Below are 17092 nucleotides of genomic sequence, written 5' to 3' on the forward strand. Positions count from 1 at the left end.
CAAATTCTCCATTTGTATCTTATTAAAAAGTCTGAGCCACAAAAAAACTTCTAAATCTGTTGCTCCAACTTTTAGCAGTCAGGGATCCCTCTATTGAGTACAACATTGAGTAAAAAAAGACAGTCACCTTGCCATCAGTGCTGCCATATTATGGTGCACAAGTGTGCCGGTTGACATAGAGATGGCTGATTTAACATTTGCATTGAAGTAGTGCCCCAAAGACACCTTCTGAGCACATATTACCTTAAGGCGACAGTCCACAAAAAGAAACTAAGATTTTATCTCAAGGGATTTTCTGGTAAAATAATGGTAAAAGAAAATGTCACAGGCATGTTACAGCCCATAAACTATGGGGAAGGATCTGAGTTGACAGTTTTCAGCAGTCATTGACACCCTCCACAAGTAGGCAAAGCCACAATAAATCATTGCTTAAGAAACTGGTTTTTCTCAGAGTCCTGAATCCAGGAAAAGTGTGGTAGACAAAGGTGCTCAAGCAAAGGGACAACCAAAGCTGAGAGGATTGTAGATCAAAATAGTTCAGAGGAGATTCACAAGTTGTGGACTGCAGCTGGAGTCAGAGGTTGAAGACTCACTACACACAGATATATCCAGAACATGGGTTAGAACTGTTGCATCCTCTATGTAAAGCAACTCCGGAACCAGAGACTTCAGAAGCATCTCAACTGGGCTAAAGTAACAAAGGACTCAACTGTTGATTAGTGGTCCAACATCCTCTTTTCAGATGAAAGCAAATTGTATGTTACATTTGGAAATCAAGGAAGAGTGGAGAGGCGCAGACTTCAAGTGACTTGAGGTCAGTGCAGCTGTCTTCCAGGACGCTCTTCATGCTTCCCTCTGCTGCCAAGCTTTATGGAGATGCTGATTTTGTTGTCTAGCAGTACCTGGAACCTGCCCTCACTGCCAATGGTACTGATAACTAATACCTCACCTGACCTAAAGCAGAGACAGCAGATCCTGAGCAGATCCACAGGCTGATCTTCAACATACCACAAAGCTCTGATAGAGTGATTCATTCCAAAGAAACTTTAACAAATTATGGAGTACAGTACTTGGACACTTTTCATTGCTTTAGTGTATGATTTTAATTTTCTGAGACAGAAATATGGGTTTTCATTAGTTGGAAGCATAATCATAAAAATTAACAGAAATAAATCATTATTACTATGTATGTAATCAAAAGTGTATAAATTACATATATATTCTTCTTTTGAATTGAATTACTAAAATAACCCAAGCTTTCAATGGTATTCTTATTATTGGGTTTATTTAGATAAACCTGAGGAGCAGGGCTGTTTTGTTCAAGTTTACGTTACATGCGAAGAGGCCTGAAACACAAATGCTAAAGATTAGGTTACAAATTTCTGTTAATATCGCTTGTTTTAGTTAAAAACAAACACATTAATTAATATATTGTGCCCCAAACATGAGATTTCCTATGTTCTTCTTTGTTTCCTCAGGTCGGGTCTGATTTGTAAGTTGATTGTTTTCATTTTGTTCAGTCGCCTGGTTCCCTGTTGGAAGTAGTCGGCGTGTATGTTCGTTGCCTTTGGGTCTGGGTGGTAGAAGATAGCAGAAATAAAGTGTTGACTGGCTGAATCCAGGTCAGCTGTCTTTGTGCATTACGTTGGATTTATCTGCGTGCTCTTTCTCCCTTTTGCCAACATGAGGCTTTGTGCCGGCATACAGTGTCTGGCTGCTGCGGCTGACTCCACGTACATTAGCAGAGCCCAAAACATGACGTCATCCTAAATGTGTTTTTGAAATTAGTGGCGACGCAGACACCAGCTCATAATGAGCTCCTGGCGAAGCAGGATGCAGACGTGTGCGTAGGTGTTGGTTTTTAACAAAGGTGTGTTTGAGTGTGGGCTTACCATTTGTGTGTATGCATGCAGTGTATGTGTGTGTGTGTGTGTGTGTAGGGATTGTTTTGAAGCCGATTTTAAGGCTGAAGCCCACTTTCATCATCAACCTCTCACATGGTCCACAGTGTTGCATATTTTTAGCGTGTTTTTCTGCCCTTCTGCATGGGAATCAGTAGGGTTGCTTTTATCTATGCATGTGAACAAAACTGTGCCTGCTAGCCTTATAAGGTCAGGCAGTTTTAACCAGGAAGCATATAGGGATAAGGAAAGATGTGAGTCACTATTTTTCCTCATCTGCCCAGAAACACAAAAACATCCTCTGCTCTGCCCTCAATGTGTTCCCTAAGGGGCCCTGTGTGTGTGTGTGTGTTTGTGTGTTTGTGTGTGTGTGTGTGAGACCATTTGTCCTGTAGTCTTAAGGGGGAGTTTTGCCACTAATGAGGTGCTGAGGTGTCCACATAGTTGTTTTTCCCCAGAGATGTGGAAAGTGTTGGGTGAACAGCTGGTGCAGTGCTGAAGGGGTCAGACTGCAGAGGAGGACTGGTATATTTGCTGCCTGTAGGTGTGTTCTGGAGCAACATCATCTGCATGGGGTCCTGGATGTTATTTTAAGGTTTTTTATCTTGTTTTTGCATGACTTTGAATGTGTTGATGCAAATAGATTAAAGGCAGGTTGTGTATTTTGGGGAGAATTTAAATTATAACAATATTTCATAGGCTTTTTAAACTACACAGCGCCTATGCCCCTTTAATTGTGTTCTACCATTGCAATTTGTTTGACTTTCTTTCATTCCCTGGTGAATCCCTTCAAAATTTCATATTTTCTGCATTCTACTCTGTGATGACATTTTTGCATGTAGTGTTTCCTAAATATCCCAATTATCATATAGGATGGGTGAAAATAAATGCATAACTTTTTAACAACAAAAAGTAAAAGTTGTTTAGAATTGTTGTTTTTTTTTTTTTTTTTCTCTAAAAGAAATATGAGCAAAACATTCATTGTTAAATATTGATATTTAATGGGTTAAAAATTCAGAAAACTCATGATTATTTGTCACGTATGGTGGTCATTAAAAAAGTGATCTTTAATTTGATCATTAAAACAGCATTTCTTGTGTCCAAAAGTCTCGGATGAAATGAAGAACTTTGCAAAAAAAAAAAAACAAATTGATAAAGATCAATTAAATTGTTCAGAACTGAATTCGATTTTTACACATACAATGTACTATAGATACTTTGAAACCCAGTTTAAGATTTTTTAAACTCCTATTTTATTTGTGTCATCACAATGAGAGCATTCTTAGTATTAGAACAACCTTAAATTGGAACAAGCACATAGGATACAGAAGAACGAACATTCATGCAAGACCAGCCACTGACTAAGGGCAGCTTTTATTTTGAGCAGTCAACTGCAGATTGCCTGACTAATTAACCAGCTAATGTCAGTTGGAATATTAGTATTTTTCTGTAAAGAGCAGACAAAAAGCTTATACCTTTTGTGCAATAAGCATCCATCTATCCATCCATCCATCCATCCATCCATCCAAGAAATGTGATTTCGGAAAAGTCTGGACTTTAAACTGGAAATGTGTAGGAACTGTGTATTATTTTAGCAGCTGTAGAACTAATTGTTGCTGTTTCGAAATTAATTTGATCATCCTAAACATTTTTTTAAGTTTTTGTGTGAATGCAAAGATACTGTGTTATTTTTACTCAAGATTAATATACCTTGATAATCTCTTACTGAACCATGCCAACTATGTAGTTAAGAGAAATGCCACAAAGTGATGAATGTTGTTTTCCGGTTAAGCATTTGCATTAAGTTCAGGGGAAATACTACAAAACACATTAATCTACTTCTGTCATGACAATAAGATAAACAGCTTGTTATGTATAATAAATAATAAATGATGAGGTAAATAAGCACTCTGGTCACTGTGACAGAGGGAAAACTGTTCCTTCTTACAAACCTTACCTGCATAGTCTGCCATGTAGACCCACAATTTATATGTTGTTTTTTTTATTTTAGAACAGGCTCCATCGGGCCTGCAGATGTAGTGTCAACTGTGTGTGTGTTAGTATATATTTGTGCTTAATGTCTTTGTATCCCTAGAGTGCAGTGATTTGTGCTGTCAGCCTGGGTCTCATCCAGACAATATTTCTGGCAGACATAACAAGAAAACTCCCTCAAGTGGCTGCCAGATTCACACACGTCCGGTCTCAGTCCTGCACAGATTCACCCATACGCTCAGCAGGTTTTCACAGATTTGACCTGTTTGGGCCTCGTGGCTTCCTACTAAAACCTAAACTAGCCCAAAGAGTGAAAATGAAGGAGGGATGGAGCACTAGGTTCAGGGTTCGGGTCCTTCATTGGGCTTGTGTTTTGGCTTGAGCACAGACATCTGGTTCACATAGTAGCTCATCTTCAGTGGGACCTGGCAATGGTGCTTTAATACTCCAGACTCTTGAAACTCCCCCGCTTAAGAAAAACAAATGGCTTTGACATTTTAAACTTGCAGTTTGCTTATTCTCTGTTGTTGTGAAGAATGATAAAGAACATTGATGGTCTCATTCTTACCCAGCCCATCTTCTGCCCATCTATTTTGACTTGTTTTTCCACAGCTGGCACATAAAATAATGATAACTAAAACCTGCCCCATTGTTGACAAGGAGACATCTCTCCTACCAGAATACCTCTCTGTTGTCCCCTTTATTTTCATGCCGGGAAATGGCAGTTTGGTGGTTGACTGATGAAAAGCTGATGAACGGACCAGGATGAGGAAAAAGCTTGCCTCTGTTTCTTAGAAGTCAGAGGAGATAATTCATTGAGGGACAACAGAAAAAATTGATGAACTGGGTCAGAACCGCATTTGTGAAGATCAGTATGTCACGGTGTGGTTTTGGATCGGACCAAAGTGCAGACAAGAACTCGGCAGGATCATCTTTGTAATTCAAAGATTTATTTTACAAGGTCAAAAAACGTAGCAAAATCACTGCAGATTTTCCAAGGCAAGACGTGGCAAAAAACAAAGCATAATCATGGATGAGAACGAGGTGTGACGAACACAAGGAACCAGCACTGAACAAAGACACAAAACCAACTTATACAGGTCCTTCTCAAAAAATTAGCATATTGTGATAAAGTTCATTATTTTCTATAATGTCATGATAAAAATTTAATATTCATATATTTTAGATTCATTGCACACTAACTGAAATATTTCAGGTCTTTTATTGTCTTAATACGGATGATTTTGGCATACAGCTCATGAAAACCCAAAATTCCTATCTCACAAAATTAGCATATCATTAAAAGGGTCTCTAAACGAGCTATGAACCTAATCATCTGAATCAACGAGTTAACTCTAAACACCTGCAAAAGATTCCTGAGGCCTTTAAAACTCCCAGCCTGGTTCATCACTCAAAACCCCAATCATGGGTAAGACTGCCGACCTGACTGCTGTCCAGAAGGCCACTATTGACACCCTCAAGCAAGAGGGTAAGACACAGAAAGACATTTCTGAACAAATAGGCTGTTCCCAGAGTGCTGTATCAAGGCACCTCAGTGGGAAGTCTGTGGGAAGGAAAAGGTGTGGCAGAAAACGCTGCACAACGAGAAGAGGTGACCGGACCCTGAGGAAGATTGTGGAGAAGGGCCGATTCCAGACCTTGGGGGACCTGCGGAAGCAGTGGACTGAGACTGGAGTAGAAACATCCAGAGCCACCGTGCACAGGCGTGTGCAGGAAATGGGCTACAGGTGCCGCATTCCCCAGACCTGGGCTACAGAGAAGCAGCACTGGACTGTTGCTCAGTGGTTCAAAGTACTTTTTTCGGATGAAAGCAAATTCTGCATGTCATTCGGAAATCAAGGTGCCAGAGTCTGGAGGAAGACTGGGGAGAAGGAAATGCCAAAATGCCAGAAGTCCAGTGTCAAGTACCCACAGTCAGTGATGGTCTGGGGTGCTGTGTCAGCTGCTGGTGTTGGTCCACTGTGTTTTATCAAGGGCAGGGTCAATGCAGCTAGCTATCAGGAGATTTTGGAGCACTTCATGCTTCCATCTGCTGAAAAGCTTTATGGAGATGAAGATTTCATTTTTCAGCACGACCTGGCACCTGCTCACAGTGCCAAAACCACTGGTAAATGGTTTACTGACCATGGTATCACTGTGCTCAATTGGCCTGCCAACTCTCCTGACCTGAACCCCATAGAGAATCTGTGGGATATTGTGAAGAGAACGTTGAGAGACTCAAGACCCAACACTCTGGATGAGCTAAAGGCCGCTATCGAAGCATCCTGGGCCTCCATAAGACCTCAGCAGTGCCACAGGCTGATTGCCTCCATGCCACGCCGCATTGAAGCAGTCATTTCTGCAAAAGGATTCCCGACCAAGTAGTGAGTGTATAAATGTACATGATTATTTGAAGGTTGACGTTTTTTGTATTAAAAACACTTTTCTTTTATTGGTCGGATGAAATATGCTAATTTTGTGAGATAGGAATTTTGGGTTTTCATGAGCTGTATGCCAAAATCATCCGTATTAAGACAATAAAAGACCTGAAATATTTCAGTTAGTGTGCAATGAATCTAAAATATATGAATGTTAAATTTTAATCATTACATTATGGAAAATAATTAACTTTATCACAATATGCTAATTTTTTGAGAAGGCCCTGTATACTGTGAGATAACAAAGGCAAATAATCAACGGAACAGGGAACAGGTGTGACAAGGAGGCAGGAACAGGTGAAACAAATACAAAGGCTGAGGATGGGCAAAGTAACTAATAAACAATAAACAGAAACACAGACCAAGCAAACCTATAGACAAAGATAAATAATCAAATGGGGAATAAGAAAACTAGAATAATCATGACTAAAGTAAACAGAGAAACTAGAGGGAACATAGGAACAACAATAACAACCTGAGAACAAACAAAGAACCCATAAAGAAAACCTGAATACAAAAGTAAGCACACCTAACCACACTGACTGAATTAACTGGAAAGGAAACAGAAAATAAACTAGTAAACAAGAAGAGTGCAAAGGAACAAATAAAACACAATTAACCACAAAGATACTAAAGAGAAATAAAACTAGAGAATCCAGGGAAGACCAAGAACTATAATAATTACAATAATAATAATAATAATAATAATAAACCATTCAAAGTAATAAGAAAACAACCATAAAAGAACTTAAGTAGTAAACACTAGGAGGTGGAAGAGAGAGAAAAGAAAAACATGATACAAAAACCAAACTAGAAAAATCTATGCAAAAGAGTAAACAAACACAAAGCCACAGAGTCCAAAAATGTCACTCCATGACACAGTGTGGGAGAAAGCAATGGAGATAAAAAATTATGTTGATGCTATGTTTACATTTGAAGATATTTCCATTTTGCATGGCCTATGCATTCCTCCACACTATTACACCAGAAGCCTGAACTGTTGATAGAAGGCAGGATCTTTCTTGTTGTTTACCCCAAAATCTGACCTGAAATCTAGGCTCGTCGAACCAGGCATAGTTTTTCTTGTCCAACTTTTAATGATCCTTTGTGAATTACAATCCTAGTTTCCTATTGTTAGCCAGCAGTAGTGCACCTAAAGCAGTCTTCTGGGCAGGCCTTTTGGGGAGAATATTTGTGATGTTATGACCAGACAAAACAGCTATTTTGCTACAAATGACACAGAGTCTGTTTGGAGGAGTCAAGGGTGACACTATCAGCTCTAAGAACCCTGTACCAACTGTCAGCATGGTGGTGGTTGCACAATGCTAAGAGGTGTATTTTCTTCCAGCAGTAGTGGTGTGCTTCACAAAGTGAGCAGAATAGTAAAGAAAATCTACCTGCAATTTGTTTAACATCTTCTTGTAATTTGGACACAACTGAATATTCTAACAGGTCAGTGACCCCAAATATACATAACAACAGATTTTTGAATTGAAAAAGCAGGCTAACATTACGCTTCTAAAATGACCTCCCTAAAACCCACAGATCAACCCAATTGAAAAATCCCATACTATGCTAGGTCTTTGTCAGGAAGCCAACTCAATGAAATCTACCAATTTGGCCAAGAAAAGAGGGCAAATATTCGGCCACAATTATGGCAAACCACTGCTGAGCATTATAAAAATATATATGCGGGATGCAACTCACTGAGGGACATTTTACCAAATATTAGCGGTGGCATATACATTTGATCCTGTATGTATAATCTCGACCCCTTTAGTACTTACATAGAAATTTGTCTCTCATGCCTAGTTCTGTTAGTTCTTAGTATTCATATGGCTTTGCAAACCTCTCTGTGTGATCTCTCAACACTAAAGTCCTTCACAAGAGTGTGTGTGTACCTGAATGTAAAGAGCCTGCTTGCACAGACCTGTCCTGGCTCCCTTAGGGTATGTTTGTGGTTCCTATTACAGCCACGTTCACAAAGACCTATTTCCATTGGAAGGCCTTTTCACTCTTTGCTATGACAGACACAAATGCACACCCATGTGCGCAGCAAACAGTATTCACAATTTAGCAAAGGCTATACCACTTCTTACCACTTCTTTCTGTTCATGTTTGCTGTTGTTCACACACAAGGAGACACTTATGTGGCACCATTAAAGAGTGACTAAAATGGGTTTTGGTGATTTAGTACTTCCTTCCTGGTGAGGGCCAGGGTTAATGCCTCCACACATACAGAATGACATTAAAGCCAGATAAAGGAAAAATAAATGAGGAAGAAAGTAATATTCAAATACAAGAATTAATGACTAAATAGCAATAGGAATGCGTCAACGTAGTAAAAGTACCACAGTTTAACTGTATACCAGTGTTAACATAAAAATGTATAAGTAAATAAGCCACGACATTGGTTTATTATAAAACAGCTGTCCAGCAATCTTGTAGCTTGCCAGCTGTATTTTTAAAGTAACAATGTTTTAAAACATAATTCTGTATGCTCCATACAGCTCGAGCAAACTCTGGGTCACTCTGGCACTTTCTCTGGCGTCTTGTTGAAAGGATTTAAACCGTAGGAACTTTATAAAAGAAATTGTACCATAATTGTTTAAGCCTTGGTGTGTCTTGGTACTGGCTACTGGCCCATGGCTAAATAGCGTGTACACTCATCCGTCACTTTAGGTGCCCCTTTCTGGTGCTGGGTTGGACCCCTTTTGGCTCTCAGAACTGCTGGCGTTTCCAACAATGTGTTGGAAACATTCCGCTGAGATTTCGTTCCATGCAGATTTGTCGGCTGCACATCCCTTATGTGAATCTCCCAGATCCCCAAACATGCTCTGTGTGATTGAGATCTGTGACTGCAGAGGTCACTGAAGTACATTGAACTTGTTGTCATGTTCATGGTACCAGTTTCAGATTATTTTGAGCTTTGTGACATGCTGCATTATCATGCTGGAAGTAGCCATCAGAAGATGGTACACTATAGTTATAAAGCGAAGGGCATGGTCAGCAATATTAGTCAGGTAGGCTGGGGTTTGCTGATGATAGATGTGCAGCCCTCATACCCAGTCCTTCTAACATCAACAACCCCCTTTCTGATGCTTAGTTTGAGCTTCAGCAAGTCTAGATGCCTAAATGCTTTCAATTGCTGTGATGTCATTAGTTGCTACTTGTGTTAACAAGTGTTTTTAGTGTTCTTAGAAAAACAGGTAGTTTCAATAGAAAGTATATATTTAGCATTAAAATTGCCACCTACTCTGACTGAAGTTGAAGTAAGTAAGTTACTATGGTTACGATGCTTGTCCTTAGTGGATTTTAGCAAAAATAAACATTTTTCTGTTCAGATAATAAGCTCTACCTTGTTGACATTGAGCTGAAAGCTGACACCACCATTTATTTTTTAGCTTACTTGCCAACACAACACCTCTACTAAAGACACACTGAATGTGTGTGTTGATTTGAGCTTTTCTAATGTAATACACATCATTGAGGCTTTTGTAGATAGCCAAAGGTGGGTGTAAGCACTGACAGGCATGTACCCATAGAGGTTTTTCTGGGTTATAAACACCAGTGTGGTTTGTTTACATGCTCTGCATCAGTTTGGGAAGCTGTCATTTACTAAGATATACAGGTCCTTCTCAAAATATTAGCATATTGTGATAAAGTTTATTATTTTCCATAATGTCATGATGAAAATTTAACATTCATATATTTTAGATTCATTGCACACTAACTGAAATATTTCAGGTCTTTTATTGTCTTAATACGGATGATTTTGGCATACAGCTCATGAAAACCCAAAATTCCTATCTCACAAAATTAGCATATTTCATCCGACCAATAAAAGAAAAGTGTTTTTAATACAAAAAACGTCAACCTTCAAATAATCATGTACAGTTATGCACTCAATACTTGGTCGGGAATCCTTTTGCAGAAATGACTGCTTCAATGCGGCGTGGCATGGAGGCAATCAGCCTGTGGCACTGCTGAGGTCTTATGGAGGCCCAGGATGCTTCGATAGCGGCCTTTAGCTCATCCAGAGTGTTGGGTCTTGAGTCTCTCAACGTTCTCTTCACAATATCCCACAGATTCTCTATGGGGTTCAGGTCAGGAGAGTTGGCAGGCCAATTGAGCACAGTGATACCATGGTCAGTAAACCATTTACCAGTGGTTTTGGCACTGTGAGCAGGTACCAGGTCGTGCTGAAAAATGAAATCTTCATCTCCATAAAGCTTTTCAGCAGATGGAAGCATGAAGTGCTCCAAAATCTCCTGATAGCTAGCTGCATTGACCCTGCCCTTGATAAAACACAGTGGACCAACACCAGCAGCTGACACGGCACCCCAGACCATCACTGACTGTGGGTACTTGACACTGGACTTCTGGCATTTTGGCATTTCCTTCTCCCCAGTCTTCCTCCAGACTCTGGCACCTTGATATCTGAATGACATGCAGAATTTGCTGTCATCCGAAAAAAGTACTTTGGACCACTGAGCAACAGTCCAGTGCTGCTTCTCTGTAGCCCAGGTCTGGGGAATGTGGCACCTGTAGCCTATTTCCTGCACACGCCTGTGCACGGTGGCTCTGGGTGTTTCTACTCCAGACTCAGTCCACTGCTTCCGCAGGTCCCCCAAGGTCTGGAATCGGCCCTTCTCCACAATCTTCCTCAGGGTCCGGTCACCTCTTCTCGTTGTGCAGCGTTTTCTGCCACACTTTTTCCTTCCCACAGACTTCCCACTGAGGTGCCTTGATACAGCACTCTGGGAACAGCCTATTCGTTCAGAAATTTCTTTCTGTGTCTTACCCTCTTGCTTGAGGGTGTCAATAGTGGCCTTCTGGACAGCAGTCAGGTCGGCAGTCTTACCCATGATTGGGGTTTTGAGTGATGAACCAGGCTGGGAGTTTTAAAGGCCTCAGGAATCTTTTGCAGGTGTTTAGAGTTAACTCGTTGATTCAGATGATTAGGTTCATAGCTCGTTTAGAGACCCTTTTAATGATATGCTAATTTTGTGAGATAGGAATTTTGGGTTTTCATGAGCTGTATGCCAAAATCATCCGTAATAAGACAATAAAAGACCTGAAATATTTCAGTTAGTGTGCAATGAATCTAAAATATATGAATGTTAAATTTTCATCATGACATTATGGAAAATAATGAACTTTATCACAATATGCTAATATTTTGAGAAGGACCTGTACACACAGATAGCAACACAGAAGGAGTGTGAACTGTTTGTGTGAATCTGTGTGATTACCACCCTACAAAAGTCTATTTCTGACTGTTCACATTTTAGGTGCTTGCCAGGAAGTGCAGTTTCCTGCTGAAGTCTGATTCAGCAGCATTAGGCTGTTGCGCTTGTGTGGAAAGAAAAGAGATGGCATGACAGGGAGATAGCACATCTGTTTGTCTTACCCATAAAACTTAGTTGCTGTTTTTTCAGATGAAGAAAATCTGCAGACTAAGCAGCATAGTATTTTTCCAACAAGTAACTCATTTAAAAAAATTTTTTGTAAGTAACCATGTGCTTAATTTCTTAAAGGTTACACAACAGATAATATGTTTGTGCAGATACTCTAGCTTCCAACCTTGGCCATAACTATAATACTCTGAGAATCCTTCTTCCCAAAATCTTGCCAACAAATTTTCATAAATTTCAAATATTACTGCTAATGTGTAAATAATGTAGGACTCCTCTGAGACATCTGTTCTGCTTCTGGACAGACATTGAGAACAGAAAGAAAGGGAGGCATGAGAAACTCAACCAGAGCAAAGAAACACAGGACAATATATGGTTAGGGTGGGGGAGTATAGCTTTAAAGGCAGAGATACCAACACAGGAGTGAAGACAGATGGAAGATAGAGAGGGAAAATCACAGAAACTGGACAGTGGATTTGGGCTAAGTGCATCAGCATGTCTGACCTGTATTGGTGCATCTTTATTGGCTGTAAGTTTCAATCAAAGGTCAAGCATGGCTGCTGAACCCCAGGTTGGAGCTGTGAACTCAGGAGAGAAACCTGAATGCTGAAAACTTAGTGTCCCTTTCTTTACTTTAACTAAAAGAGTTACCTCTGCCCTCTGAATTTAAATTGCTATATGACGATATCAGTGTGCTCTAAGGTCTGTAGAAAGTTATGGAGCTTGCTGCTTTAAAGTGCAGAGTGCTTACCTTCTTTTCAGGCTTTCTCAGTTTCTGGTATTTGGCATGATCCAGGTATTTATGTAATGTTTCATTTCTTTTGACTGGTGCAGTCATGTCAATTTTTCCACAGTTTGAAATCGTGTACATGCCTAAATTTGGAAATATGTCTTTCTATTTTGTGAAGTACAGATTTTGATGGAAATATTTATTATAGTGATTGGCAAAATGTATTTGTACCTGAGGAACTTTTTCATATTTGTTGATGTTAGAACCATAAAAGTTCTGTATATTTTGCTTGTATTTTATGCCAAGTAGTAATTGTAAAAGGAAAAGAAAAATGCTACAAATTAAAATCAGAAAATTGTGCCACACATTTGTTTTTAGCCACCGTTACTCTGATACCGCTAAACAAATCTATCGCTACCAAGTGCTAGTATATAAACTCTGTATATAAACAGTAGGGCTGCACAATATTAGAGAAACTTGTGATATGCAATAATTAAGGTGAATGTTGTGTATGTTAATGATATCCCTTGCTATAAATAAATAAGAGTAATTCTTTGTAATAGTTTTTACTATGTCGCACACAGTAGTGACTAGTTTGCTGGATAAAAAAATATGTGCACAAAAATAAACCTTCAGGCAAACAATGCACTATAAATAATATAATATAAATGCATCAGGCTTGTTCAAAATCCAAATTTCATTGTCTAGTAATACTGCCTTGTCTTTGTGGCTCTTAGTTTATGCATAGATTTAAAACAGTTCTATTGTGATGCTTCATGTAGCCTGAACCTTGCACCACCAACTGGTGTTTTTACTGCATTTACTGCACATAGATTGAAAGTACACATGTTGCACATTATGAACCTCAAATATCATATTTGATGATAGTTTGTTGTTGTATGCCATCCACAGACATACACTCAAATATGCTTATTATGAAAATTTTCACAGATCTCTAAATGACTAGTTGTCTTTTTCTCTGCTTTCCAACTTTCTCAACTCTCTCTTTCTTCTATCCTTTGTTGTCTCACAGGTGGAATCCTGCTATCAGATGTACAGACTCGGTGTAACACATGGCTGACAGCAAGAGGGGGTGAAAGAGAGTATAAGAGTGAGGAATCTCAAGACGGACTGTCATAGAGAGAAGATACAGTCTGTGGCCAGTCCCCTGCTATTTTGCAGCTGTGTTGGAGTCAGCAAATGTTCTTCAGCTTTGAAAGGAAAATGGGATCTCTTTTTACATCTCTTTCCTGTGAAGATGGGTACGGACCAGAGCAAAGTAAAGCCTTCCTGGCTGTGAATGAGGCCCCTGGGGCTTTTTTGTGGAAGTATTTGTGATAACCCTGCTGGATCTTCTGCTGTCACCATCCTCCATGGTTGTCATTAGTGGCTAATGAGCTGCTGCTAGAGGAAAAGGAGAATGTGCCTGTGGAGAGAGGCAGGACCTTACAGCTGTTATTAGGAGGCACAGAGATCTCAAACAAGGAAGTCTTTGCCCTTCCAAAAAAAAACCAATCTAACCATTTCAAACCAGGAGCTTTCAAAGCTTTGGAAGTTGTTTTGATATGTCTCCTTTATATGGTCTTAATAATAATAGTTTGTTTTTGTGTTAGCATTATATGTCTGTTGAGAATGACACGAATTAGATCAAGGACACAATATTTTAGCAAGATGATTTATTGATTGGACATGTACTCTAACTCTTTAAAAGTGAACATTATTAACAAAAGGATCTTTTATGAAATCTTGTTAAATATCTAGTGTTTGTTGTACATTTTAGTATCTTTGACTATCTTATGTCTTGAAAAGTTGGCCACCATGGCAGCAGCCTACCGTGTAGTTGTAAGCAGTGTCAGCTGCTACAACAGTGTGGTGGTGGACCGACGCGTTAACTCCCAAGCTGTGCACTACTGTGCAGGGCCATGTGGGGCGCAGTCCCAAGGTTTAGACTGTACCGTTGCACACCGTAGCACATGCTCTGAACTCCTTGCTGCCCTTGATCCTACCTACAATGACTTCAACAGCTCACCTGTACATACCCGTAACATGATCTCTCAGCACCTTCCTAACCATAGTAAACTTTGTGGTTCCATGGATACGTTTCATAATGGTGGCCTGGAGAGGGCAGACAGCAGTGGCAATTTGTCTTTAGGGGAGGACAGCCCCACATGGAGGGGTAAAAAGACCTCCATTGGCGGAGGATCCACTGGGAATTTGAGTTGCTCTGGCAGCCTGAAGGACATTACTGAAGAGGCCATTAACCTGGCCAGTGGCAAACTCAAAGAATTTTCTTTTGACAAGCTTCGCCTGTCCTCCTCTAGTCATGTCACTCTCCGCAAAGGTCGTAAAGTGCGCCCTGACTCTTTTAGTCGTCGCTCAACTGACCTGGAGATCATATATGGCCACTTCAGCTCCAGTCTTACAACAAGCACAACTAATAGTATGACAAATGGCATAGTTACTTCTAATGATGAGAACATGCCACCATTTGTGTTAGGGAAAGGAAATGGAGCGGAGGAAGCAAAGCTAAAGGGGAGCTCTGGTCCAATGTCAATCAACACAAAGGTGGCTAGTGGCTTGACGAGTAGCCTTTCGAGTATTGGATCACTGGACCAGAGTCTGAACACCGTGGCCTCCTTGTACCGCACCACCCTTGGAGAGGAGAACCTAATTGCCCGACTGCTAGAGAAGACAAGGGCAGAGGCAGGAAGTGGGGGAGCAGGCGGTGAGGACATCCGTGCTTGTCTTGACATCCTGCTTAAATGTTCTGAAGACTTAAAAAAATGCACTGATATCATCAAACAATGCATCAGACGCAAAGCAGGTGGCGATTCAGAGAATGGAGGAACGAATCCTGACAGCATTTATCGGGCTGTGATGACCCGACTTAGCTCCTATCTCAAGAGACTTCCTTTGGAGCTGGAAGGGGTTGGAAGTTTGGGAAGCACGGGCCAGGGCAGTCAAAGTTCACCTGGAAGTGGGCACAATGACCTGGCTGAACTGATCAACACTCTTCACTCTATCCAACAGGCACCATTTTCTCCAATCTTTGGCAATGAGCAACCTCCCCGCTATGAAGATGTGGTCCAGTCACCTCCTATCTCCAAGACGTTTTTACACTCCTCATCTTCTGCTACTTCCTCAGTCTCAGCTTTGTCCACATTATTAAAATCAAATTCCATCCATACCAAATTAGTCCAGAGTTCAGTCTTGCCAAAGGACATCTCACTTAGCAATGGACTACAGCCCGCACATACTTCTTTGACAACCCAGCAAACTCTGTCTCCTCCACCAGTAACGTGTACGCCTTCTAGCTCTTCTCCAATAATCTCTCCCTCCTCTCTTCGAAACTCTCCGACACCATCATACACACACACTCCCCCGGCATCGCCCATGGAAGCTCTTTATATTGAGGAAGAGGAGGCAGATATTGAAAAGTCTACAGATCAAATCTCCCAGCTGACACACAGTCCAAACAGAGGGATTAACGATACCCACAACAAAAATGGAACTATCATGGGACAGCAACTGCACCTATCCCAATCTAACACAGTTAATAACTCTTCAAATCATTTGCCAGGCAGCTCTGGCTACATTCCCACGTGGCCTTCCTCCACCTCATTAACAGTCTCTGCACCTAAAGCTGCTTCACGCAGAGATGATGACATTGATAAGCTACTGATGGACTTGGAGAACCTCTCTCAGAGTATGAGTCACCCTAGAACCACAGAACCACCACTTCCAGCTAAGACCAGAAAGAGAGTGGGAGCACAAGGGATTATCTCCAGTGAGTCTTTTACTCAAGCCAGAACCGCCCAGTATCAAGGACAAAAACCAACCAGCCACCTTGGCATGAATGGTGTTAGCCCCAAAGTGACCCAGAGTCCCACTCCTCCTCAAGGAGAGAACAGCGAAACTGTGGCTGGAGATGAAGAGGATGGGGCACTTCTGTTGAGAATTCTTGAAAGCATTGAAAGTTTTGCCCAAGAGCTGGTTGATTCTGGAGCAGGGAGTACAGGTAGCGCTGAGAGAAAATTTGGAAAGGAGAGGGAGGTGATGAGACTCCTGCAGGATACACTGGTCACCAGCGGCAGGGCCGATACCCCAGACAGCACAACACCACCAGTAGTTTCCTCTGCTCCTTCCATGCACCCAGTTGGAGTCAAACCTGTTGTTTCAAACCACACTCAAGAAAATGCACCCACAGTTTTACTTGCACCAGCATTTATAAGTGCAGCATCTGAAGTTGAGCAAAATGCTACATTTGAATCTAAACCTACATCAGATGCCGTTCCAGAACTTTTGTCTAAGCCAGTGCCAGATGAAACTACTACAGCTCCTATAGTTGAGGTTCATTCAGAATCTCCTCTTGCCTCTGAAGCGTTTACACCAGCAAACCCTCAGAAATCCAACCTTTTAGATGAACCTGCACAGATGGTCTATCTGGAAGCACAATCTCCTGTTACCATTTCAGTCACAGATGATGATGTCATTGCTGATGGTGAACCCTCTGATTTGAGAGAAGCTAGTTCTACCCTTCTCATCCAGCAGACTCCAGAGGTCATCAAAGTAAGTAACCCGCAGTCACAAATGCACAGTCAAAGAAGCAACCAA

The 17092-nt window shown here is 40.9% G+C and overlaps 1 protein-coding gene across 1 annotated transcript in view; it reads left to right on the forward strand.

The window, feature by feature from the left end:
* The window catches only part of ppp2r3a (protein phosphatase 2, regulatory subunit B'', alpha), a 91941-nt gene that overhangs the window by 40020 nt on the left and 34829 nt on the right, over positions 1–17092 (forward strand). Inside the window, exon 2 of the mRNA XM_047344972.1 lies at positions 13512–17047. Coding sequence (XP_047200928.1) covers positions 14297–17047 — 2751 coding nt within the window. The 5' untranslated portion in view covers positions 13512–14296. The remainder of the gene's footprint in view (positions 1–13511; positions 17048–17092) is intronic.

The sequence above is a fragment of the Girardinichthys multiradiatus genome, chromosome 19, assembly GCF_021462225.1.
Source record: "Girardinichthys multiradiatus isolate DD_20200921_A chromosome 19, DD_fGirMul_XY1, whole genome shotgun sequence".
In the NCBI taxonomy this organism is placed as follows: domain Eukaryota; kingdom Metazoa; phylum Chordata; class Actinopteri; order Cyprinodontiformes; family Goodeidae; genus Girardinichthys; species Girardinichthys multiradiatus.